Genomic DNA, 27,577 nt, shown 5'->3' on the forward strand with positions numbered 1-27,577 from the left:
GCAGTTAGATGTATATCAAATCTGGTGCCAGGTGCTTCAGCGTCATGTACGGCTGTTCACGGAAGATGTACTGTTTCTGAAGCCATATGAAAGCAAATTAGCAAAAAACCCACAAGGATTCATTTCCAAATCTGATGGCATAAAAGCTCTAATTTTCTGCATTAAAGAGAGGAGTGGTGGGAGAATTAATAAGTTCAGATCTTGAGAAAAAGATTTGTAATTGTAGGATTTCTCTGCAGAAGACAAATATAATAAAAATATTCACTGCCAGGAGGGTGGTACATTCAGGAGGATTTACTGAATGTCAGAGACTCATTCTGAGACGCAGAGCTGAGATGCAAGCACTGCTTTTCCTGCCCAGGTCCTTTAGGCTGCCTTCCCGGAATGAAGGAAGAAGCTTTCATTTTAGCAGAGTTTTCTCTTAATGGATTCAGATATTCAGTTCAGCTGCTTCTTAGTATAGACACATTTCCGACAACAGATCACCTGAAAAAAAAGGAAACAAAATCAATTCCCATTTCTGCTCCTTGCAAAATAAAACCTTAGTGACAGATTTACCTTAAACTTAAGATGGCAACAAAGAACAAAACTTAGAGAAACTTAGTCTGACAACAAACTGCCAATTTAGAGCTTGCATGCTTTGCCCTTGCACGGGCAACACACTCCCAGGCTGTCACTCTGGCTGGCGTTTGGCACCAGGATGGTGCAGCGACTCCTGCCCAGGGAGAAGAAAGATTTGCACCCTTCTTTCTGGGGGCTTTACCTGGCTCTTTGCTACCTCTACTGCTCCACTGGTAATGAGATATAACATAGGCCAATTACTGAGCTATGGGTGTTACTTTTTTACATTTTTTCAAGCAAATGAATGAAGCTGGTTAATATTTAAGACATAAAATTGTCTTCCTTACCAATTCCCCACAACATTTCTATTTCACAGTAAAAGCAGGTCCCTAATGCAGCAGCAAAAAGGTAACACATCAATCATTAGAAGGTCAGTTAGGATAGGGTAAGTGTCCCACTGAGGTCTGGTGTATGTGCTCACAATTACAAAGAGGCAATTAAAAAACTAAATATAAAAATAAAAATAATAATATAATAAACCTGAAATAGAAACAATGTAAACAACAATTTAACTCACACTAATGGTAAAGATTGGAAATATGGGGTGCTTTCACTATAAGTTCAATTTCAGGATCAAAATGGGAGGAGCCAGTGAATGATACGTAAAATATCAGCATTTCATATTTCACTATTCCTTGCTGCTTTGGAGCTTTAGCACTGCATGTATCATTAAAAATAAAAGTCTTGGCTGTTAGAAATGCATGTACGTCTGATTTGGAAGAAGGATCCTCAGGCATTGTTTTTAAGATAAGAAATAATGACATTGCTTCCAAGTATGGGGTTGTGATAATGCTGAGTCAATAAGGCAGTAATTCTCAGCCTCCGGCTGGGCAAGTAAAAGATCTCGGTATTCTGGGAATTCAGAAAAGTTTTGAAGAAGGAGGGCATTAGTATGAGGGGCCAAACCCTGCATATGCTTTGGGAACTTGCATGTAAGGACACAGACCATCACTAAGACTCTGACCAATGATCCAGCTTCAGGATGCCGGGGGGAACACAAGCTGTTGTGCACATGGAGAGGCGTCTGGCCAACCTTAGTAGTTAGCAGGTTTAGGAAAGTCACATCTAGACTTTGATGCTAAGGAGCCACCAATGGACCTTTCCTCCATGATTGGAGCTGTTTCATCAGAACAGAGATGAAAGGACTCTCTCCTTGCCAGGAACATTGTTCTGCCTTCCATAGGCACCAAGAACTGAGTTGGAAGACACTGCCTCTGGCTGGAGAAGGTTTTAGGTCCCAAATCACTGAACACCAGGAAATTACTCCGATGGTATATCACCATATACTTGCCTTGGTTTTGAACTTACCTTTGTATTTATAGACTTCCTGTGTTCTTCTCAAACGAGACAAGAGCCAGGGCTCTGGTCTTGGTAAGCCCATGGTCCGGCACAGGATGACTTACTGTGTTTTGGCAGCTTGGTCGTGGCACTAAGGGCAGCCATACATTCCCGGGATATTGCTCTACTGGAGTATGTTCTTACTTTCCACTGCCTCTCAGCTTTCCTGCCCTTCACAGGCACCACTGCCTGTCTTGTTTGCTAACTGAAAGGCTGAGAATTTGCCCATTGGTGGTGAAGAACTCAGTGGTGTAAAGGGAGAAAGAGAACAAGTCTTGTTGATGTTCAACATTTTGCTGGTTTTCTAGATTCAGAAAAATGGGAGAAGGAATTTGCTGTTTAGGATAATCATACAGACTGTATTTGTTGCAACTGAGCGTTTCTTTGCTTTATGGGTTGCTTTTAGCATTTTCATGCTTCATAACAGCTGAAGAATTTATTGCAGGCATTGGTGTGTTTTTGCAACTTAGCATGCTGGCCATAGCTACTGCTGCACGTGGCACTACTCCCCGGAGGCAGCAGAGTTGTATGGTTGAGTCTGCAGTCCAGCCTAGTGAGATTTATCTCAGACACTCCAGAAACCTCCCCTAAGAGCTCCTATTGCAAGATGAGAAGTCTGCAGGGGTATCAAAGGACCTTGACAGACGCTTACATATATCACAAAGAACAAGTCCTAAATAGCCCTCTGCCAGGTTTAGGTGTAAGGAAACTATACAGCGTTTACTTCATTTGTCACTTATGATTTTGGCTGATCTCAGCTGTGCAGTGACATTCCTGAAATTCATTGTTATTTAGTGTCACAACTATTTAGTAAACCCAGCAGGAACTTGCAAGGGTGACCTGGGGCAGGGGGCACAAAATAGTAAAATTAAAGCAAACAAACTTAAAAGAATGCCTATCGACATTGCTGACCCTGGTGGCAGCACCAACTTTGACTCCCACAGCAGCACGGAATGCAGGTCGGGACTTGGGGATGGACAGAGGAAAAATATAGCAAGGGGCAAGAGGGTATCATTACCTGAAGTTAGCAGTGAGTTTGGAAACTAGCAGCGGTATTTTTACATATTGCTGAACTAATATGTGGGAAGTCAATGTGCTGGGTAGTGGGTAGGAAGGCAGCAAAGCTTCCTGGCTTCTTGAAGCCATGCTGCCCAGGATTCTGTCTCTTATCATGGATCTGCAGCACAGAGGTGTCTCTCCTGGGATGTTCTGCAGTTCTGTCCCATGGCACCTCCAGTCTGCCACCAAGCCATGCAGTTGCGTGCAGGGCAGCCTCTCGCACACCACTGCAGGTCCCACAAACTTACACTGCACAAACAGGGTAAAAGTGAGAAGGATAGTGTCGTGTCAGCTTTGTTAGAATAGGATGCTTAATTTTTATAATTTATAAAATGATTAAATAATTTATAAAATTTTTATAATTTATAAAAATTCACTTTTTATAATTGATTTTTTTGGTTGTTTGGTCAGTTGGTTCTTTGGTCATTTGAAAATAACTGGACTTTGAAAATTAGTGGCAAAGGATGCAGGTGTTTTAAGATTTCCCTGCCAATGCAAGTGGCTGTAACAGAATGTTCTCTGCAGCTCAGTACAATTTCAAATGACTTAAGAAATGACCTCTCAGCCATTTATTTGGGGAGGCTGTTCCAGAGACTAGTAAGCTTCACTCCTGAATCCAGTCTGAGCATCCCTTTGCTCAGAAAGTTTGGGCTTTTTTCCCACGTTAAGGCAAGGTGAAGGTGTTGTCCTTCTCTTTTGCTAAAGGAGCACGTTTCCCAGCAGACCTGCTGTCTCTCTTTTTTGAGGACAACTTTAACTTCAGGGTCAGAAATTAGTTTTCATCGCTTTTCACTCCAGTTCACCTGCAGAGCCAAGGGACAGGGATGCATCCAATTCTGAGTCATTCACACATCTACTGAGTTGTCAACAAAAGGTCAAGCTTCAGGGATAAATTCTTCACTTGCTTGAAATTACACAAAACCATTGAGCAGTTTTTTCACTCTGACAACAGTCCAGCAGTGGCCCAGGTTGTCCAGAGAGGCTGTGCAATCCCTGCCTGCCCTTGGAGGTTTGTCAGGATCCAGCTGAACAAAGCCCTGCACAACCTCATCTGATCTCAGAGTCAACCCTGCTGGAAGCAGGGGAGTGGACTAGACACCTCCTCCAGCCTGCATTTTCCTATGAATGTGTTACCTTGGGCCAGTTCTTCTGATTCTGATAGAGCTGACCTCTGAACATGAAGAGCAGGAGAAGAAAGAGGGGTTAGCAGCAGCTAACTGCTCTAGAAATCAGTTCAGACACTAGAACCTGCAGAGATGGGGGGATGACCCTGGTACAACTCCTGCTGCTAACACCCTCTTTTGCTGGAAGGTGTGAGGAGCTGTACAATAAGACCATTGCTGAGGGTTGTTGTGGGAAAAGGCTCTTCATAAGATGAATGCACTCCCTTTAGGTTTCAGGTGCACTGGATGAGAGCACAAAAGCAGAGCAGTGGCTGAGGACATCGTCCTGGCAATTGTCTCAGAGATGATGATGAGGTCGGAGTTTATCACCATGTTTCCTTCATTGCTGGTTAGCCACATTCCCACCAGGAAGATCATAACTGATGGCTTTAATAGCATGAGCTGGTAGAACTTGAGAAATTATTCACTATGGTTTTCACTGTCTTGACTTTAAAACTTTTTTTCAGGTAGAACATATTTGATCATTTATTAAGACCCCAAGATCTACAAATCACCATAATTTTGCCATTACCTTTGTGGGGTTAGGTCTTTAACTCAAATTGGTTGTCAGATGCAGGCTTTTACCACAGAAAGTTTAATGTCCTAGTAATGTTTTACTTTCATGCCAGCTGGAAGGGAAGAGTGAGAACACCTCAGGAGAAACAGGTCTCACTTCTGATGCGAAGGGAGCTTTTAAAAGGGAGAGAGAGGAGCACAAGAAGCTTCTGGCTGAGAGTCATAGTGTGGTGATGGACCTCCGCCGGCAAATCCAGCATAGTGAGAAGAACTGGAACCGGGAAAAGGTGGAGCTCCTGGACAGGCTTGATAGAGACCGGCGAGAATGGGAGCGTCAAAAGAAGGAGCTGCTCAGGCGGATAGAACAGGTAAGGAGTCTTCGTTGGGTGAGCAATGTCTGGCTGCAAGCATGAGGCATTGCACCATCACTGCACTCAGGCCAAGGTCAAGAGACTGAATTAAGGAGGAGCACAGGGACGATTGTGGTTACTTGGCTCTGTCAGTGTTTCTCATCCTACAAAACAATTTACGTGCACAAGGGAGTAGAAGGAAAATGCCCACAATCCCTATAAAAGACCACTTATGAGAAATCAGCTCCAGGTTAAAGGCCATTTCCTGCCTCATTTCAATTACCCGGGGCAGGCATGGTCACATTGATTCTTTCTGTTTGAAAGCTTTTGTGCATCTCTTCGTGCTGAAACACTCAACCCCATATGCAGGGTTATTCAAGGTTTCATGTACAGCATCCTGCCAAAAAAGTTTGTCATCTGTGAATTAGCCACCAAAGATGCAGCTGCTGTGACTATTCAGTCTCAGCTGAATCCTTTTTTCTCTAGCAAAGGAACCCAGGGGTTAACATGAAGAGCCCTGACTGATAACAAATAAACAGCTATCAATATTAAATATTCAGAATACAACTTTGACCTTGGTCACATGAATTTTGTGCACAATTCTGCTATCTTTTGCAAATCTGATAACTGCATACCTATCCCCTTGTTTTTCATGCCTATCCATATTTTCGTCTGCTTAGTATCAGAGACAAATCACACCTAATGATTTTATCTGGCTGGAAGCCACACAAAAAATAAAAAGTTTAATGAGGCAGAGTTAATACATTGGTTTTGCCTGAACATTGTTCAGCTCTGGGTCATGTATTCCAGGAAAAGTAAGAAAAACAACTGAAATTGTGGGTCCTCAATTAACTCAATACTTTCTGTCCTTAGGACATCAGAAATGGAACAGCACCAGATTTGTGCATGCTCTCTAGGGAGCACTGTGCTTGAACAAAGCACGGAGTAGCTTCACAGGTTAGGTTGATGAAAGCCCAGTGTAACTTCATGAGCAGTTTTTGGAAAGGATTCGTTACCTATGTCTCACATTACTCTGCCTGAGCTGCAACAAGAAGCTAAAGAAAACGCACCAGGCTGTAAATATTATCAGAGCAAGATTAAACCTCAGTTTAAGCTATGGCTGTTAAACCTACAGAGAACAACTCTGGAAAATCCTGCACTCTACAGATATTTCTAAAATCACTGCTAGAAGTGTAGGTCTGAGTGGGCGGTGACCAATATGAAGGTTTTACAGACCAAGAAAGGTGATTTTTTAAGTTCTAAATTCAAAAATATCAATAAACAATATTCTGGATTTTTTAATCTCCCATTTATCCGAGGATTTTTGTGTATAATTAATGCAGCTTGTTGAGCTAGCTCTTATAATGCAGCCCAGTAGTGTATCTCCTGAGATAAAACAACCAACAGGTATGAGCTAGAAAGGCTTGTAGCAGAGCTCTTCATGCAAATTGCCTGGCTTCCAGGGTTCAGTGGCAGGAGGTGCTGAGTTCTCCATGGCTTGACTGGGCTGGTTTCTAACTGTTGCATTTCAGTGGCCAAACTGCCACTTTTATCCATGTACAATGGAAATTAAATAACCCTCAGAAAATTTCCTATTATCCTGAGGATGGAGACATGAACTTTTCTTCAGAAAGTCACTGGTACATCTTTGGATGTTTATTCTGCTGTCCCTATGAACGGTATTTTGTAGTTTTACCTCTTCAGTGTATCCTCAATAGCTTGAGGGACTTCACCTGGGTAAAGACTGCTTTTTCTGTCCCCTGGGAATGAGGGCCATTGATGGAAGCAACAGAGAAATCCCTGTTAATGCTACCGAGCCTTTAATTCTCTTTAAATCTGACCTCTCACTGTCATCTTGGGAGAGCCTACAAAATAGCTCTTAACTAGTCGGGGAGCTGATTTCTTTTGTTAATATTCTCAAACCTCTAGGCTTCAACTATAAATTTACAACAGAGTTGTACACAGAATTAGCAATAGATAGGGAAATAAAAAATATTACGTCAAGCTAATTTCAGAGGACTAGATGATCAGAAATAGCGTTTGAAAACTTGGCTACCTGCCTGCCAAACTTTGTAACTCCTCTTTCCTTATAATCAAACATTTCCCTGTGTGACAGGAAGCTTCCAAATATTTGCAAGCTTTCAGTTGAATAACCTCTCAGATTGCAGTCATGCCCTGCTTTATATGGAAACAATTAGTATATCTCTGAAGTCCTTCTCCCCGGAGGTTTCTGTGTGTATTCCATCTATGGCAATATGTAGAGGATGAGGAGACTACGCCAGTGTGCATGTTTGAAAAACAGAGTCTAAGAGATAGCAGAAGCATGTGTGCAAAATTTCACATTAATGCTTTATGCCTGTCTGTTTTGACACAGCTCTTGAATAATACATGTATGATAAGAGGGAAGCTCGCACCAACATATATAATATATAAAATACTTTACTCTGGATGGTTATGGGAATACTGCTGGCATATAAAAAACTTGATGACCTACTTTTTTCAGAGCTCAAAATTTGTGGGGTTTGTCTATTTAAGTACACTATCACTTTGTTTTCCCTTAGAGAATCTCTCTCCACTGTGCTTCTAAAGCTAATTGTGCACAGAGTGCACTGGCAAATATTTAAACCCACAAAATCACCTGTATGAAAAGTTGTGGGTTTAAAGCCATAAACACACAGGGACTCAAAATCATTAGTCATTCTTGAAAAGTTAGGCTGGTATTTCTCACTTTCATTCTCCTGTCAGATTCAGAGAATGAGCCAGTATCTGTACTGTTTTCTCATAAAGGTTCCCAGATCGTTATCCTTATAGGATCTCTGAAAATCTGGAAGGGCTTGCAACTGGGACTGGGTATACACAAAATATGTCATGGTTTAACCCCAGCCACAGCTAAGTACCACACAGCTGCTCTCTCACTCTTCCCCCAGGCCTGCTCCAGTGGGATGGGGAGGAGAATCAAAAAAAGGTAAAACCCATGGGTTGAGATAAGAACAGTTTAATAACTGAATAATAATAATAATTAATAAATAAATAGTTACAACAACGATAATAATAATGCAAAGGAGAGAGAGAGAGGAATAAAACCCAAGTGAAAAAAACACAAGTGATGCACAATACAACTGCTCACCCTCTGCTGACCGATGTCCAGCCAGTCCCTGAGCAGTGATCGGCCCGCCCCGGCCAACTGCCCCAGTTTATATACTGAGCATGATGTTCTGTGCTATGGAGTATCCCTCTGGCAAGTTTGGGTCAGCTGTCCTGGCTCTGCTTCCTCCTGACTTCTTGAGAACCTGCTCACTGTCAGGGCATGAGAAGCTGAAAAGTCTTCATGAGTAAGCGCTAGTTAGCAACAACTAAAACATCGGTGTGTTATCAGCGTTATTCTCATGCTATGTTTTGCAGGTCCTCAGCTTCCAGGGTGCTAGTGAATGACTTGCATTTGCAGGTTATTGTCAATAATCTTAGCACGCTGCTCTAGCAAAACATCAGAGTTACTTATGATTCCTGCTGTCATTCATCATCATGTTTTAAAATATCACTTACTTCATCTATCCTGTTGTATTTACAATTAAAGGAGAAGTTGATCATATAATCGGATTTTTAAATTGGCAATTTCACTAGTGGTTCACCCTCTCCTCACCCAGCTTTTGCAAAATTAAAAAGAGTTAATACCTTTGATGGCCCCTCTATAAATATGCATTTTCTTGAAACGTGCTTTGCCTGCCTAATTAATCTCTTTGACAATGCTGCTCTGTACCAATAGTCAACTTTCTAGCCATGCATTAGGGTTAGACTTTCTGTAGAACAAAGCATTTGCCTTTTGTTAAGTGATGTACATAAAAGGGAAAACTTTGTATTGCTGACCAGAAGAAAAATACATTTGTTTTCATGAGACTCCAAGTCATTCACCCTTCCTTGAGCTTCTATTTGTATTGCTTTAGGACCTCATATCAAGAATGCTTTTAAATAACAGCCAGTGTTGTTTTGTTTCCTTAAAAATCAGATTAAAGACAGATGCATTATTTTGTGTATATATATATATACACACAGTGTGTATGTGTGTATATATATGTATACCTGTATATGTAAACAAACAAAACTATACATATACACATTTAGTCTCTCAAAATCTCATGAGTAATAGCATCAAAGTCCTAGAGACATCTCCCTTTGCGGAAGGACCAGCACAGCAAAGCTGGCATCCCTGGAGCCAGGCGGTGATCTCGTGGTGCCTCCCCAGGGCACAGGTGCCCCGCTTCTGGGGAAGGACGAGTTCTGCAGAATGCCATACGCTATGTAAGTAATCACTGTTCCTTTTAATTTGCCTCATCTCCAGCTTCAGAAAGAAGTGAGCCCACGAAGAGGAAGCGGTTTTCTGTGTGACCAGAAGGAGAGTAACCTTCGTCCCTTCACGACCCAGGGGAACCTTCACATACCTCGGCCAATGGGGTCAAGATCCTACTCTGACTCTGACGCCATTCAGTTTGATGATCGGTCACTGTCTAAGCTGAAGGAAAGTGACCGCTGCAGCGCCACGGAAAACCTCTTTCTGCAGTCCCTGTCTCTTGATTCCCCTGACGAGTCTGATGAGCACCGGTCTCGGCAGCTGGAGCGGGAGAAATTCTTGCCCGGATTAACGGAAGTATGTGCTCTTCTACCTTTTAACAAGCCAGCATGTTGTCCCTTAGAACTGGTCAGAACTGGTCCAGCATCCCTGCTGTAGGAAGGGAGACGTTGTGTCACAGGCACTGCTTACAGTTACCCAGTAGTGAATTGGCATGAACAAGACTTCGTTCCTTCTTAATATGCTGATTGGACCAGTATCAATCACCTGAGAAACTGGGAGCCAGCCTAAAGGTCCCAAAGATTACCTCAGCTGGTGGCCATTCGTGTTATGTATGATAACTATGTTGATTTAGAAGGTCTTAAATCTTCTTCAGTTGTAAGTAGCTACATATATTTGAAGAAACGTGGGCTATATTTTGTTAGTAAAGCAGTGAGTACTGTAGAGAGGCACTTCTGGTTGTTGCGTTGTGCTTGCCATCTAAAAAGATTAGCATGAATAACTGAGATGAGATGTTAAAGAAATAGAGTTATCCTTCATCAGCAAAGTACCTACCCTGAGGTCACACCATAAAGCTACAAAGAGATAAAACGCAGTGCTAAGAGATGCCATTGGGACATAGTGAAAGTAGTCTGTGTCCTGCTAAAATCTGCACCACCGCGGGCTTACTTGCACCAGTTCCAGGTCTTCACAGTTTTGTTTGTATCGTTGCTGAATGAAACCCAGGGTTGCTGTCCCTATATGCTGCTACGAAGCAGCCTGTGAACTGGCATGTGACATTAGTGGCATGAGAATGTTCACACTGACCACAACTATATACTTTAATGGTTCCTGTGAAATTAGAAACACATTACAACTTCTAAATGCTAATATCTCCTTTATTTTCTATTGTTCCTTGAATGTTAGCAGCTGTTACAGAACAAGAAGCTTTCGGAGACTGCCAGAAGTTAAAATTATCAAGCAGGCAGCATGTTGCTCGGTGCAAGTTTTGAGTATTTTCTTCTTGCCTGAAAATTCAGATTTTTGCACCTGGGTTAGACATTCGGCTTGTTCTCTGGGCACAAAAATACTGGTTGAGTGTACACATTATAGCAAATAGGGAAGTGAAAGCTTCCCAGTCAAAGATGTATCTGTGTACTCTGGCTTGAAAATCTGACCACTCTGGAAAAGAGTTTTGTCAACGGGTCAGATCTCAGGCTCCCTGCAGGACCGGGTTCACTGAAGTGCCCTGACTTGAACACGTGCACTTGTGAAAATTTGACACAAGCAATTCTTTGGAAATACATCACATTGCTACTCAGCTACAGGATTGGGAAATCAAGTTCTTTGAGAGGAAGAATTAAAAAAAAGATTGAGAGAGACAAGAAATGTGACCACCCTTCTTACATTTTAAGTAGCTGTAGGTACCTGTGTGTTCCAGTTAGATTTTCCTCCCTCAGTGCCATAAATGTATGGCTGGCAGTGTGGGATCCCATATTTATTATTTCTTAGCTTTTATTTCATATGCTCAGTGAAGAATGTTGGTACCAGTGTCAGGGATTTATGTTTTGTGTTTAATTTTGATTGCTGTTTTCTTTCCTTCAAATTCAGTCTGATATTCAAGAAGGGAGGTCTCTCTTCCCTTTTCTGTTTTTCAGACAGTACCACCATTAACAAAAGTGTTGGCAGCAAAATTTCATCCTTTGTGATATTTGCATAGCTTCTTTCCTTCAAAGCGTGCTTTAGTGAAACCTGGGCAAAGTAATTTCCCCTCAGAGGGTTTGCTCAAGCGAGACTGATGGGAGTTTAATGAATAGCTTAACTGAGGATGCACAGAGGCAGCTGCAGCCTGCTGAGTGCTCCTCTCCACTGTATTTATTTTGCGGTACTAACTGCAGCAGTCAGTCCAGCCTTCAGCCTGATCGTCCATTCAGTTTGATCAGTTTACTCTGCAGTAACTCCACTGAAGCCACCAACATTATTCCAGACTTACACCAGAGTGAAGGCAAGGAGGATCACTGTACTCCTGTTTTTGACCCTGACTCTGGATAAAATACCAGAAAGGTAGTTGCTAAGTGCTGCTTTTTTGGAGTAGTCACAATTTGAAATACACTTCTCTTTTAATAATGTTCTTGATTTCTTGAGGTCAAATAAAAGTAATAGGTACTAATACTCTTTTTCCTGATCATATTTTGTATTCCCTGTAGTTTATTAGTAATATAAGCAAACAGTTAAAGTAAGTGCAGAGCAATTGCTTCAGAAGTATCTATTAAAAAATCCAACTCATTATGGGAATTGTCACAGGGAAATAATTGCCATAAAGACATCTTAATGCCATTAGCAAGCTGTAGGTATTCCCCCTATGAAACAAGTAACTGTCTTCCCACACATTTAATATAACTAGCTTAATGAGTTTCAACTGGTGCCATTTGTTGGTTCCTAGAGAACGTATAATCAAATTTTATGTCAAAGGACCCTGGTTTATCTCTTATTTCATCACAGCTAGGTCTCTGGCGTAAAGCAGATTGCCTCTACTGAACAAATTCACTCACAAATATTTTGTCCAAAACAATACATTGTACATGTGGAAAAAAGGCATTTTTACAGCTCGCTTCCATTTGTGATTGGACAGGACTATAAAAGTTGAAGGCTGTTGTAGATTTAGCATACAGGCTTTCCCTCTGCAGTCTGTTGTCCTGATGGGATTGCCCATTCTGCTGCCTGTGTACAAAGGGAAGAATATTCCCACTGGCAATTTAAGAGTCCTTACCAGAGGGAAAATGAGCCACATTTTAGAGGCAAACATACCTGGTGCAACTAATGGGAAGAATGACAAAACACCCACAAGCTAACGCCACCAACAGGTTCAGAAATAACTTATCCTGTTTGTTTCTGGTTTTCTTCAGGAGGAAGAAACACACAAAGGAAATCTTCAAAGGTGAGTAAAACTTACAGGGAAAAACCCAGCAAATATTCAGCTGCCAGAGCTATAGCTCTCTGGTGCCCAAACCACAAACCCAGGGCGTAGCTGTGCTGCCTCCTAAGCAGCCTACAAGCCAGATTAATGGATTTACCCAGGGATTAATTTGTCTCAATATGCTTCCCTTCTACTCTGATTAACTAGGGCCACATTCAGCTGTGGTGCACAAAGATCAAACTGTATGAAAGTGCATGAAGCTGCAGCTTACTCTGAAGGCTATGCCTACCTTAGCAAGCAGCGCAGAGCTGTAGACATCGATATATAGAGGGAAACAGTTGATGCTGAGGACCTGACATGCCCCTGCATGTCAGAGAGATTTTGCTTTGGACTAGTGCTGGTCTGACCCCATGGGCTGAATACCCACCTAACCCTACAGTGCATTAGTTGTGCTTCTGGAGAGCATCTTCCAGCTTGCTTTCATCCCAAAGGAATCCAGCTCATGCTCTCTGACATTGCCGCCCCAATGCAAATCAGAGCATCTGAATAGGAAATCCACTTCAAAACTGTGCTTCTGATCTCACCTGACTCCCTGTAGCGTAGATGCACCCTAACTGCAGCTGGTGCTCTTGATGAAAAACTCACAGTGTGATTTTACTGTATCCTCTAGATCACTGATACATAAAAACCACTGCCTGCTGAATCCTCACCCAGCTTGAGTTGTCTCATTGAGCTGATTCTGATAACTACACTCATTTCCATTTTTAGGTAGTCCCATTCAGAAAGCTTCTTTCTCGGTTTGATTTCTTCGTAAAACAAAGCAGTAGGGCAACTCAGCTGAATGCTTGTGATTTGTACAAACTAGCAAAATGCAGGAAAGCCAAAAATCCAGCATTATCACAAAATGATTCCCTTTGGCTGAATTTTAGCGCTAGCTCAACTCGCCAAATGTAACAGTGTCTAGGCTAGGTGTCTGACACTGCTATGCACCAGCAGCTCGGGCAGTCTCAGGAGCGGGGGTGGACTTGTCCATTTCCCAGCAAGTCAGAAAGACTCCACCCTTGCTTTGAAAAGCGTGCCTTGTGTTGCCACAAGCACCCACAGATACTGACACAAGCACTCACTTTCTGTGAATGATATATATCTTAAATGGATCCTACTGCTTCATATTTCAGACATTTGCCAAGCAGTAATCCATGAGAAAACAGTAAATTAAGAGCCATTAATAAACCATTTGTTACTATTAATGACACATCAGGAATGCTTGCATTTCACAGCTATTTTGACGATAATGTAAGGGAACTAATGAAAGAGAGGGCTGAAGCAGTTTTAGATAGAAGCAGATGGTAAAAGTCGGGTTTCCTGAGTTGGGTTGCTGCTGAAAATAAGTTGCTCTGTGTGCATTTCCAAGCTTATGAGTGACCCTCTCATGTTCCCCTCTCCAGGGCAATGTCCGTTTCTTCCATGTCAGAATTTCAGCGCCTGATGGATATTTCTCCATTCCTACCAGAAAAAAACTTGCCTTCATCCAGCAGCAAAGATGACATAACCCCTCCCCTGTCTCCTGATGATCTGAAATACATCGAGGAGTTCAACAAGAACTGGGATTACAGTAACACTAGGAACCATGGTGGGGCCACCGAGAAGCCTGCAGAAGGCTGGGCAGAAAGGACAGAAATTGGGAAAGCTGGGAATGATCCTGCTTCAGATCCCTTCCAGGCATCATCATGGTACCTCACCACCAGTGTCACTATGACAACTAACACCATGACCAGCCCAGAGCACTGCCAGAAGCAGCCAACGAGGAGTCATGGTGTAACTGAAAAAATGGGAGTTCGGGTCTTTCACAGCCCACCGGTTGTCCGTAGGTTTGATAACTCAGTGATAGCTGGCAGTGAAGGGAAAAACCAGGTTGAGCCGGATTTCCTGTTTTCTGTGACCAAAGCTATGGGGAATGTCACTGAGACAAAAGGTGCTTCCTCGGATATGTTTGGAAGATGGTCTTGTCATAAGGATTTTCTGGAGAGTGGTCTTCATCCCATTGAACGTCCTATTTGCACTACTGTGGGCTTTGCCTCACCCTTGCACAGCTTGGAGATGTCCAAAAACATGAGCGACGATATGAAGGAGGTGGCTTTCTCTGTCCGAAATGCAATACGCTCTAATTCAACAGAGCCTCAGTTTAAGGACACTGCATGTCAAACCAACGGTATGAGAACAACAGGGACACAGACCACCCAGACGATCAGCGTTGGCTTGCAGACGGAAACCCTGCGCAGTATCACCAGCAGTCCACACAAGTGTCTGACACCAAAGGGGGGGTCCACACCTGTCTCTTCACCATCCAGAAGCCTAAGAAGCAGGCAAGTGACCCCCGTCATTGAAAAGGTCCAGGCTAAGTTTGAACGCACATGCTGCTCCCCCAAATACGGCTCTCCAAAGCTGCAAAGAAAAGTCCTTCCCAAATCAGACCAGCCAAATAACCGGACTTTGCCTGGCACACCTCAGAAAGGATTCAGCGAGTCCGCTTGGGCTAGATCAACTACCACAAGGGAGAGTCCTGTCCACACCACTATCAACGATGGCCTCTCCAGTTTGTTCAACATTATTGACCATAGCCCCATCTTTCATGAGACCTTCCAAAAATGCCCCAGGTCTAGCAGCCGGTCCAGGTCAGCAGAACCCAGACCAGAACTGGGCCCAGTGCAGGAGCCATGTACAAATGCTCGTGGCAGATCACCCAGTCCTCTCCGGTTGGGGACAGAGACACAAAAGGAAGAAGGGACTGAGGTGACAAGTATCAGGCAGGATTTATCTGCTCCTCCAGGGTACACGCTTGCAGAAAATGCTGCCAGGATCTTGAATAAGAAACTTTTGGAGCATGCCTTAAAGGAAGAGAGAAGGCTACCTTCACACAGCCCACCAAATCTTAGCAATGACAACAGCACAGGAGAAATTGTCAAAGTAGATCCAGGGTCCATAGAGGTAATGAGTTTGTTTGTTTTTCCTCCTATAGCTAAATGCACTCTTCTTTGAGCAAATGCATTGTGAGATCTCTTGCAGTCCTAGTTAGTATTGCAATGAATATCCCAGTCCTGTCGTGGTACCACCAGCGAGTCGCAGTCATGAAACTATTGGATTAGCCACTGAAGAACTCATTAAAGAATTGAGTTTCTAACCTGACAGCTTATCAGGCTTGAAAGCATCAGAAGAGCTTTATCCATTACAGGATAAAGATGCCTTTACAGGATAAAGATGCCTTTACAGGATAAAAATGGTTCTCCCCTGTACGGCTGGGATACGAGTTTTCTGTCCCAAAATACATCACATGTTACAGGTTCTCTAGGGACTCGAGTAGATTTCTCTTTTATGCTGGATGGAAGGGTAGACTTCTCCTCCTACACAGGAATAGGTGTTAGCAAGTTTGTGTGAAAAATAGTCTCTACAATACCCTGAACCAAAACTTCAGGGCCTTCAGCATACCTTTTCTGGATGTATCTGATCAAGTTTGGCTCGGGTCTGTGAACGTGATTAAATGGCATGACATTTGGTACCTACTGTTGCTGCCTCATAAACATGAGAAAAAGGAAAAAAAACCCAAAAGATAATCGACAAGCACATACCTAATTAGCGTTTAAGAACTCTTTATTGGTATCTTGCTGTCAACAGCATTAACAGTCATCATCTGTCTCAGCAAGTATGCCCAGGTATCGAGGGTCAGAGTCTCAGGTACAGTAATGTGCTAGAGCAATCAACAAAACAGAGGGGGAAATGATGGACAAAAGCTTTCGGTTATCAGTGTCTAGGCCTCCTGTTTCTGGTGAACCTTTGTACCCCTAAGACTGTTGGCCTGAGGAGGCCTGAAGAAGCTGAATGATGCCCAGATCTTACCAGTGCTTGTTGCCTTTCTGGTGCAGCACTGAAATGGCCTGTGCCCTCCTGATCAGTGATAGCCCCCAGGGCAGGGGCAGGAGCCCGTCATCCTCTCTGCCCCATGCTGTCCCTTTAGCATTCTGATGTTTTGTTGGGCCCCAGCCACAGGGCAACAGCTCCTCCTTGACCCTTGCGTGCACCAGACATCCCACCATGGCCTCGCTGGGCTCACCTCTACCACTCCTGCCTCAGCTAGCCTCAGGGGAAGGTTCAAACCCCATTTTCTAACTCAACATTTGGCTTGAAGGATTTGTGGGTACCCAGGCGATGAGACTTTTGATCTGCAGTTTGCCTTGTACTAGTGGGTGCTTTCCATGGGCAATGGGTTCCTCGTTTGCAGGTACTGCTCAGAGGACGTGATCTTTTTTGCCTAACAGAGGATCTAAAGCTGAGGATCTATTCCCTATATGCAGTTTAAACAGACATAAATAAGAAAGTTTGTACATATAAAAAAGAAACTACATGCACTTTATAATTAACAGCAAATAAAAGTGGGCTTTATGCACAAACCTCAGAGTGAATAAAAGTGGAAAGCAGTCTTGTTTATGTGACTCTTTCTAGCTATCTGAATTTTGTCCTTGGTTTGAAATACTGGGAATGCACTAATGGTCCTTATTAGAAAGTGTGTTGTACTCTTACAGGTTCAACTCAGCTTTGCCTTCAAGGCATCCCTGGAAGCTCTTGATTTCCTCCTGCAGCTTTTAGATGTCTGGTCAGATTTCAAGTATGAATAAACGGGTGTCATCCCATGACATCAGAAACTGCTGTTGGCAAAATACAGCTAGTGTCAGTACCTGAGTTCTATGTACAGAGATTTGGGTCAATGCTGTTTAGCAAAACCTCATTGACCATCAACCTGGTAGAAAATTGCTCCTCTTTGTGAATTCTCAGTATCTTTTGCCTTTTCTTTTTTGAGTTCCCAGCCTCAGAGCTAAGACTTGGTTTTCCTTGCAACTCTTACTCGGTCACTCTAACCATTGTCTAGATGCACAGGTTATTATGAACTTTGGATGGTCTTGTCATTTCTCAGGAATGTGCATTGAAGAGGAAGGGCGTGGGTGTTCACACAATGTAGTTTTTCCTAGGTGAGGTGGTGCTCTACAAGATGTACTTAATGGAGCATGGGTTTGCTGCTGAAAACAAAACCACAAATAAATTTAGACTCCGGAGATGTCTTGGGCTATTTATGGATTACACTAACCACACAAATTACACTTTGTACAAATTCCACTTTGCACATTTTGTACAAAGCCAGAGGAGTTCAGCAAATGATGGCCTTGGAGGAGGCAGGCTGTGCTTGGGGCAGTGTCACGTCAGCACTGCCCCTGCCACCCTCCTGTAGATCCCTGCTCTGCTTCCCCCTCACCTGTTGGTTTCTGTCCAAGACAAGTGACCTTCTTACCACCAAATGCCTTCTTGTTTCTGCAGTGGTGGCATGGTATATTAATGACTTTTAGACTTGCGTGGAGCACCTGTTGGTGGCTTTTCTTTAATTTGAGCTTCTGAGTAGTTTAATTACATTTTTATAGTCCTGCTGCAAATATGAAATACATTTCGTACATATATTTAAATATTTACATACATATGTATGTGTGCATGAGTGTATATGCATAGAGTAGTAATAACTTTGTATTTTCTAACTTGCCCAGAGCTGCTTACAAGCAAATTCATGTTCACCCAGTGCAGCCTACTAGTGTCTTATCCTCCTAATTCAGCAAACCATTGTCTTACTTGCGTATCATGGGATTTATAAATATTACTATTAAAAATGCAGATTAGCATTACCTAACTAACAACGTAAGTGCTGTATGAACATTTTAATTCCATGACTAGCAAGGGTGTAAATCACGGAGGTTACACAACAGTCCTGTTATGGGGGTCGGACTCATTTCTGGAGGCAGCACCGTGAAAAGACCATCCAAAGACCCACAGAGGAGAGGGCGGCTGCTGCATCCTTTGCTTGCCGGGGCAGAGCAATTGCCGCACACTTGCCACTGAACCGTTCAGCATGGGACAGGGAATGTTGAAAAGAAGGGAAGGTGTTGCCAGAGTTAAAGGTTTTTTGCTTTAGTTTGAGTCTCCCATCCGGGATCACTGTTAAAGAGGAGCAAGGGAGAAGGGTGAGGCAAAGGTCTTTCATGAAACCTAAGCAACATAAGCATGAGCAACAAACACAAAGTATTGGTTGCTTTTTCGCTTGTTAAAGATTTCCTAAGCATAAATTCTCTTTTGAAATCAAACAAAGCAAAAAAATTACAACTTATCCTTCTTTCATAGTAATGTGGTTTTTCCCTAGCCTTAATCAAGGTTGACAAAGGATAACAGATGTCTTTCTCTGCTGAGTGGAAATGTTTGGTTTGTTTAATGCTATGTCCACTTCTGAGACTGTGTTAGGATTGTAAGAGGTTGGTTGGTTTGCTTCCTTCCTTTCTAAATCCTTTTCTGCTGATGATTTATCTTTTATTTTTGATTATTAGTTTCCCTGTGATAACAGCGGTAACATGATCTGAGTGGGTAGTAACATCTGGAGACTTCTTCCTTGCTGACATGAAACCTTCACTTTAAAAAAATAATTGATTAAAACAGTTCTTTCCAACCTACTTGCTTTCTTTTTCTTTTCTGTCTGTTCTGTCCAGAACCAAACTGTCTTATTAACTGCCCCCTGGGGACTCTAACCCTGCCTGCCTCACTGCTGTAAGTCCTTTCTACCTTGTTTCCAGAGCTTTCCGAAAGCTATCATTTCTGAACGTGTGGGTTTAACAAAGGGAAGTAAATGACCACAGCTCCGGAGGTACCAGTGCGCACCCAGCATCACTGTGGGGTCCTTCGCAGGCACCGGTCAGGCAGCGCTCAGGACAGGAGCCCATCTGCCATCTCCTGCGGCAGCACAGGCTATGAAGAGGTCACGCTTAAGTCAAAATTTGCGCTGTTGGGATTTTTGTTAAACTTTAAAAAATTAGCAGATTTTAAGACCAATATAAAGGTATGCGAGAATGTTGGGAAGGGATTCAGATTTGTAACAAACTTTTTTTCTTTCTTTTTTTTTTTTTTTTTTTTGACAAATGCACAGCACTGTGCAGGGCTTCTGGCTGCCCTGGGGTGCATTCCCTCCAGCCGTGGCTACAGCAGTGGGTGGAGAGGGCTGGGGAGGGGGCTGCAGCACCAGCCCATGGCCAACGGTCACCTCATTAAGCTGTTCCCACCCCAGTTTTGGCCAGTTTCTGGGAGAAGCTGTGCAGACATAAGCTGTGACCATCCACTCCAGATCAGAGCCAGAAAACTGCTTTATTTCTTTATTTATTTATTAATACAGGCATAGCCACAGTGGCCGACAGCCTGGTTTAGCAAATAGCTGCTAACTAATCATCCTTCCCATTTTTAGTGTCCAGCCTAAAAAGTGCTGCCTGTCCATCCACACCCGCAAGCAACCAACAAACTAAACTACCCACGGGATGTTAATTTTTCTAAAATCCTTCCTAGCTATGACAGCTACATGTAGTAAGTGAGGAGGGGCTTTCACAAACCCTTCCAGACAGTTTCCTTGTCATGGGATTTCCTTAACGCACACTGAGGAAGCCACACTGCGGGTGGGAGTGCCTGACTCAGCAGCCAGCACGTTATAAGATTACGCTGCCAGTCAGTTGTTGGCCCTGGAGCAACATCCATCACCAGCACAGCCTTGCATTGTGCTGGGCATGTGTGCATCACAGATAAGACGAGCTTAACCCTGCTGTTCAGTAAAAGCTGACCAACATCTGCAGGCGTGCTGGGGAGAGGCTTTTGAAATGGGAGGCAGCAATGGAAATAAATTTCGTTATCGCCATACTAACTCTCCTTTACTGCTATGAAACTAGGATAAAGCAGCCAGAAGCAAGCAGCGCTGTAGAGATACCGTTTTAAGCAACACTACAGAGATATCATTTTAAGCCACTGTTTAGAAAGAGGCTAAGACAAAACCCACAAATCTCATAGCCTCAATTCATCGTGTTGCACTGCCTGCGAGGTTTGCTGCACATATGGATTTATCTTAATAAATCTGAGTCTAGTGGCAGCTTTCACAGACCATATGTTGCCCCAGTCACAATGGGATAAGGTGAGGTAAGGACACGGAGTCAACCTTCTGGTTAGCAACGATTTATATTTTAGCAAGGTTTGTTGTGAAGTTTAGGATGCAGAGATGGGGTGGGAGGCGAGGATGCAGAGAGGCAGCGCTGCAGACCGAGGCTCTGCAGCCCCCCTGACCAGCTTCTGCCATGGTTCGCTGCGAGGGCCCAGGGCAGATAAGCACAGCTCTGTCTCGGGCGGTGATGTGCAACTGCAGAGCACCCTGCTGGCTGCGTATTGCCCAAAGGCACTGAGGTTTGCCCTTCGCAGAGGCTTCCCCACGTCTGATGATGCGCTCTCTCCAAAGCACGCACTTACACAAGCTCCATTTCCCGCACCTCAGCTCTGTGTCTTCAAAATTGATCTTCCTGTCATGTAACATTCATGTTTGGTCTTCCCACTGCAACGGAGAGGTTCAATGGCATATCACCTTGTTTGTTCACTGCCAATCACATCATGTTACCTTCTCCAGTATCCTCCATCCCTAGTCACATTTCTCCTTCTCTGCGTGAAATAGTGTGCTGAATCTTTTCCTTCCTACTGTATCGTACTGCTGCTGTGGTTCCCCTGTGCCTTACCATGCCGGAGCTTTTCCTTTGCATTGTGTTGTTTCCAGTCTCTCCATTTATCACCAGTTTGCATTCTGACTTTGAGACTGGTTTTTATTGAACTCTCCTGTCCTTGCCAGTGACTGCTCCTCAGTGTACACATTTCTATAGGTTGACAAACTCCTCTGATTTGCTTTTATAAATTACAAAGGATGTGGTGAAATTCAGAAGCTTGGCTTTGGCACTGCAAGACAGACTGGCTCCCACAATCACTCATCTTGGTGTCAGGAGCATTCGGAGCGAGGCAGGAAGCCTAGCTGTGCTAGGAGCAAAGTCATAAATATTAGAGACAATTACCAACTTAGTGCTAGGGTGAAAAATCACAACTGCAGATTGTTTCTAATCACAAAGGCAGGCTAACTAAGCCCGAACAGTGGAAAGTTAGTGGAGGAATAAAATTTCCCTTTTCTTCCATTCCCGTGAATGTTGTCTTTAACATACAGTACCACTGAATCCCGTAATTCAGGCTTCAGCAGCTGGCACTAAGAAGTGATGTTCCAGAAGATTAAATCTGTAGGTAAGCCTCATCATTCATCCAGCTGGAGATCATAACTACTCCTGTAGTCATTATTCTGCTGCTAAGAAGTCTGAACTCTGAAGCAGACAAAAGGAGTCAGTAGTAGATTTTCAACCCACTTGCAAATTCCAAACCTGGCCCTTTTATGCCAGGTCAGCCCTTAGATGAATAGTGGATTTTCCTGAATTATCATGCAAATGCACTTTTCTTTTTCTAGCACAAGGAGAATTAGCAAATGGAAGTTTGTCAGCTACTCCAGCTCATCCCAGACGTCTTTCTTTCATTCTCTCCTTACATGTTCCATAAATCACAGACATATATGCAGATACCTGGAGCCCTCACATGGCCAGATGTTTGCTGCTTGCTTTTGTCCCGCGACATGACAGATGCTTAGCTTAGTTTGAATCTTTTGTTTCTTAATCCTTTGCACACCCAGACAGCCTCTAATGCAAGTCACTAACCGCTGTTTTGCTCTCTTGGCTGCCAAGGAACTACCTTGTTCTGCACTAGCCCCGTCCCTCCAACCCTGCTTCTCCCGGCCAGAGAGACCAGCGAACCGTCGCCCACCTTCGCGATGGGCTTCACATTCCCCTACTGCCTCACAGTCGCAGTCCACCGGAGACCTGACTTCCTCAGAGGAGAGTGGAAGCAAGGAGCCGCCAGCAGAGACCCCCAGCCAGGGAGGCGACCAGCCTGACTCCACACGGGAATAGGGGGGCTGCGACCCGCCTCCACCAGGTCGCCCGCCAGCCGTCTCTGCCCCGAAGGAGAGAGGTCCGCTTGGAGAGGTCAAAGAATGTTCTCAGATGCAGCTGCTGAATGTCTGACCTGGGAAACAGAGTTGTTTCTAGGATGAAACAGTTAATGTGCCTGTAATAACTTAATTTTTTTCATAGCTGAGAAAACTATTTTTGTCTCCATCTTTTCTACATACAGTATATTAACAAAAAAAAACAACAAAAAAAGGTAAAAATGATATAAAGTAAGATTTAAAATAAAATGTAAATTAAGTTTTAAGGGAATTTGAATACGTGCTCGCGCTCTCTCCAAATACTGACTGCCTTTTGGTTATATTTGCACTGTTATGTTTTCGATTTTGGTTTTGGGTTTTTTGGGTTGGACTTTTTTTATTATTTCATGTAAAACTAGGGTCTTAAGTTAATTTTATTCTATTTTAATGTCAGTGTTACTGGTTTTTAAAAGTAAGGTTCTTAAAGATGCTTCAACTGTCTGAAGCGATACCTTTTAAGTAGTGAAGAAAGCCATTAAGCTCGTTCACTAGGCTTGTATTAATTGAGATGGAGGGAAATACAGGTAAACACAAGGAAAAGTGTAAAAAAAAGAATGCCTCAGAAAGTCTTACGGAGTTAGCTGTAAAATACACCTACAATACTTGACTTGCATGCCTCTGGGTCCTCGCACTTTAGTGCATGTACATACTGCTACTGTACCATCACATAAATGTGAGTCAAACTGTTTCACTGTAATATTGTTGTGAATTTACCTGTACTGTACTTTTATTGTTGGTATTCTTGCATTGACTATACAAAAGGAGTTTTTAAATTATTGTTAGCAGTTCAACTGGCTATGTACAGCATTTACTGAGAACTTCCTCTGTTTTGGGAAAACCATGGAGATCTCTGGGCATACTAAATTGTAACCGGTCTTGTTTAAGAGTCTGTTGGAGACCATGTGAAGTGGAAATAAACCCCTCAGTATTTACAAGCTGCTCGAGTGCCTTGTGATGGTTTTTTTTTACGATTGTACTTCCCAGGTTCATGTAACTGGGGGGAGAAAAGCCCCCAGACTCCTCCTTTATTCATATGGGAAGAAGAATGCTTCTTTACATGAAATAATCATGGCAACACCAAATAGTATGCTGTGCTCTGCAGAGTCCTGTGAGCACTGGATCAGGCCATGGGGAAGTTTCTGAATTTCCTCACCGAACTCTGCAAAGCAGCTGCTCACACAGATAGTGGGACTCATCTTCTCAGTGCCTCTGAGGCCGTACGGCTTGTGGCTTTCAGCTGTTCATGGGAGTGAAAGCCAGCCGGCTAAATGTAATACCAAAAATATGACATATCCAGTGATAATCCAGGCTCAGGTCTCATCTGCATTACACACAGAGACCGATAAAACCGGGGCTTTTGTAAAACCGGTGGCTAACACTGAGAAGTAAATGCAGCTGAGAATTCATGTACTTTGAAGATGTGGAAGCCTCTCGACACACTTTGCCTGGGACGATCTGTTTGGCCACATGCTTTTTCTGGCAGACCCAGAACTGCTCTGCCTAGTTATCCCATCGCTGAACTGGCTCATTCCTGTCCAGTTTCCTTTGCCAAGGCTTTCTGAGCCTTGCTTGCTGCAGAGCACTGTATGGGATCCCTAGAAGCCTTCCTGGTTAGCTCTATCCAGCGACAAGCCCCTCACATCCTGTCCTGCCGCGTCATGGCCGGCCTTCAAGGAAGTTTAATTCAGCTGTCAGATGAGATCAAACTCCCTAGCTCCCAAGTAACAGCCAGCTGAGGTCTGATTTCTCCCGTATTGGTTAGGCCCGTGGCTATTAACCTGGTGTCAAAATGTCCACCTGTAGGTCATCATTATGAAAACTGCCACTTACCAAGACAGGCAGGGACTGAAAAGTGCAGTTGTTTAATGGTTCTCTGGTGCCCCAGCAAAAACAAGGGGTGTCCAGTGCCAGGCCTGAGCAGCAGTAGTCATATTAGTGATAATTGCCTTCCCAGCTGTCACAACAGCCTCACTGCTAGCGTTTTTTGTGAATGTTAAGCTGACCCCCACCAAGTCTGAATGCTTAAAATTGTCCATGGTGGCCACCCTACTGGCTTGAAAATCTTCTTGCTGCGACACTTTGCGGTATTGTTGCAATAATTTCTGTTTCAGAGTGGAAGGAGGAGCATGTGCAAGAGGTTTTTAGAAGGTCAAAGAGTCACAGTGGCTATTGAAGAAGACTTGAGCCACAACTGAAAGATCCTGGTTTGTTTTCAAAATCTCAATTACCGGGAGCAACTTTGCAGAGAAAGGGGGAGGGGTTGCCGCTTCCTTAAAAGCTCTTTCTCCTATATGAATTAAGTGAATGTTGCAAATGAACGAGCAATGTTGACTACCAGCAAGGAAAAATGCTGCTCTGTTTCTTGTGACAGCTGTAATTTTTTTTTAATGATGCAGAACAAAATTCAGGTGACTGATTTGCAGCTTTGATACCAGGAAATGGTATTTGCCTTTCAAATCAGGGATACGCCAGCCTGCAGAATTAGCTGCTGGCCATCCTGGAGTAGGAAGGGCTGTGAGGATAAGCAGCTGTCTGTGGCTTGACAGGTGAAGTGCTCATGAAATGGCAGAAATTGCTGAGAAAAGGGAGACAGCAAGCAACAGCAATAAGGAGAAGGTTAAGTGCAAATAAAAAATCTGCAGACGAACTTAAAAAGAATCCCATTAATTAAACATAAGCTCTTTTCAAGAAATATCACGTTTGGACTGGCTCTTTGGAAACACCAGGGCTTTTATTTTCCAATATTGCTGCTGGTGGGATTGGGGGATTCCCTCCCACCCCTGCATTATTCCAGCATACTCCATAATTACTTAAATAAATCATAAAATAAATGACAGGTCTGCAGTCCATCTAAGGTTATTTTTAAAACTTCCAAGAGAAAATTAAAAGTCTTTTTTAGAAGGTCTGCAGCTCACTCAGTGTCTGTGGGATATCTGAATTATTGCCTCATGAATAATCAGGGCAGGAGAAGCCTCACAAATTACCACACAAATTAGTGTAAGGGGATATGAATATGTCTGTCACAGCTTCGCCTGATGAGGTTGAAATAGATAGCTGGATTTCACCCAGAGGTTTGTGGTGCCTGAGATAATGGCCTTGGGATATCACCTGGTCCTGCAACACAGCAGGGATCAGGAGCAGGACAGTGATCCATGGCATCCCTCCCAGTTCAGACATCTTTTGGGAGGGCTGCAGCCCCCCAGGGTGTTGGGGTGTCCCTCCTGCCACAACACTCCATGTGGGCAGCATAAGGGGGAAAAGTCACCCCTTTCTCCTGCTTTTCTTGGTGCCTCTCCGTAGTCAGCCACCCTCTGACATGCTGCCCTCCCGTTTACACACCAGGCAGATGTGGATACATACCACTGGCAATGTTGTATGGCCTCTTAACTCACCTACCCAAGTCCACAAGGAAAGACCCAAAACAGGACAACATAGCAACACCACATCAGGGTTGCGCCTCTGTGGCTGGACAAGGACTGGGCTTGGGCCATCCCGGCCCACCTCCCGCTTCCCCTCACGTCCCCTCCACGCACGCAGAGTACCCCAAGACATGCGTCTTCCCACACACGCGCACTTCCTTCCCTGAGTACCCATCAAGCTCCCACCTGCTCTCTTGGGAGGTCCCACATCTCTTGCTTTCTCCCTGTTCCCTGTTTTGATTTCCTTTTATGTAAATCACTGCAACCTGCTAGAATATTATTAAGCTGCTGAGTACATATAATTTTCATACGAAATGACAGCTAATGTCTTCAGTCTCCACACAGCCCAGGCTGCTTTCTAGAGAGGCTTAATGGCTTTAAGCAAAGTCTGCTTCCCTTCCCTGTTTATCATCTTCTTATCCATCTTCCAAGAGTATGAGACATTCTGCCTTCAGGTTTGGGAGCGAGAGATTACTGCCCTGCTATTGATGTCTGTAGAATAAAAAAACAGCATCTACTGCTGAAAACCACCACTTTTTTTTCTAGCAGAGCAGATTTAGGACTTCTCCTCTCATTATTCATTCTTTCTTCGGTGTACAAACACCTTCTAGAGGCCAATGTCAGCATCCTCTGAAAAAAAAAAAAAGTAAGAAAACCCAAGAGCACTTGGTGGTCTGGGCAGGATTTTGCAGGTGAGGGAGGGCTCAACAGGCTGCTTAGCAAAGCCACTGCAGCATTTTGTCCTGGAGCTGCTCCCTACGGAGTAACAGTTTGGAGGCAAAGGTGGGGCTGTGGCAGCACGGACACAAAGCAGCTCTCCAGAAGTCCCTGGTTCGGCAGCCATCAGTTGCAGGTTAGAGCTGCAGAAGGCCAAGAGGCGGGTGGCAGAAAGGCTCTCCTTCTGGGGACAGGGCACCCACGTTGTGCCCAGGTTAGTTTTGCCCAGGGTGATGGGCTGAGATCTGGGGAGAGAAGGCCATAGAAAAGAAAAATTATAAAGCAGTGTACTTGGCAGCTGCAAGCAGATGGATATCTGAATGAGAAGAAAGAAGATAGTTTGGATATTGAGTTTTATATGTCTCTTGGTGGCAATAAGCCTGGCTGAGCAATGTAAGCAGATACAAGCAGATACTGCAGTAAAAGAGAAGACTGCTGCTAGGCTAAGCAATGTGAATCCTATTAAATGTCAACAATAGCAAATTTTGTTTTGTCCTTTTAAATCCATATATATATATATATATATATGTATATATATATAATTAATTGAATTTTTTAATCCCTACAGAAAGACTTTAGAATAGGTTTACACAGAAAAACGTCATGGACCCAGGTACTCTCATCCTCCTGCTGCTTCTCTCTCCAGCTGTGATCCCTCTGGATTAGGCTGCAGAAGAGAGAGGTGAGTGCGAGTGGATAGGCTCACCCCACAGGCATTGCTCAGCAGACACCTCTTTCTCACCGAGTTGGTTGGAACCAACTCGGCTCCAAAATACTAAACCCTGCAGTAACAGGCAACAGGGCACAATTTTGGGGTGTTGGAAAAGTTCCCATTTTACATCGGAGAGGAGCAGTCCATATGTTTTAGCTACTAAGAACCGCAATGTTAAGTGCTTAGGAATTAACAACGTGAATCTCATTGATTTTCTGCCCAGGGAAAAGGCTTCAGTAACTAAGACATTTTGGGAGTTTTTATCACAAG

At 43.6% G+C, this 27,577-nt stretch overlaps 1 protein-coding gene across 6 annotated transcripts in view; it reads left to right on the top strand.

Annotated features, from left to right (window-relative positions):
* The window catches only part of MTCL1 (microtubule crosslinking factor 1), a 125,408-nt gene extending 102,010 nt beyond the window's left edge, over nt 1-23,398 (top strand). For 5 of the 6 annotated variants that reach the window (XM_080378959.1, XM_080378962.1, XM_080378960.1 and 2 more), the window contains 5 exons: nt 4,811-5,065; nt 9,384-9,689; nt 12,497-12,528; nt 13,953-15,492; nt 22,158-23,398. In XM_080378959.1, coding sequence (XP_080235085.1) covers nt 4,811-5,065; nt 9,384-9,689; nt 12,497-12,528; nt 13,953-15,492; nt 22,158-22,382 — 2,358 coding nt within the window. In that variant the 3' untranslated portion in view covers nt 22,383-23,398. Of the gene's footprint in view, nt 1-4,810; nt 5,066-9,383; nt 9,690-12,496; nt 12,529-13,952; nt 15,493-19,076; nt 19,135-22,157 lie in introns of all 6 variants that reach the window. The other variant, XM_080378963.1, reaches the window with a different exon arrangement.
* Nucleotides 23,399-27,577: the final 4,179 nt, after the last annotated feature.

This window comes from Falco punctatus (assembly GCF_963210335.1).
Source record: "Falco punctatus genome assembly, chromosome: 3".
NCBI classification, from domain to species: domain Eukaryota; kingdom Metazoa; phylum Chordata; class Aves; order Falconiformes; family Falconidae; genus Falco; species Falco punctatus.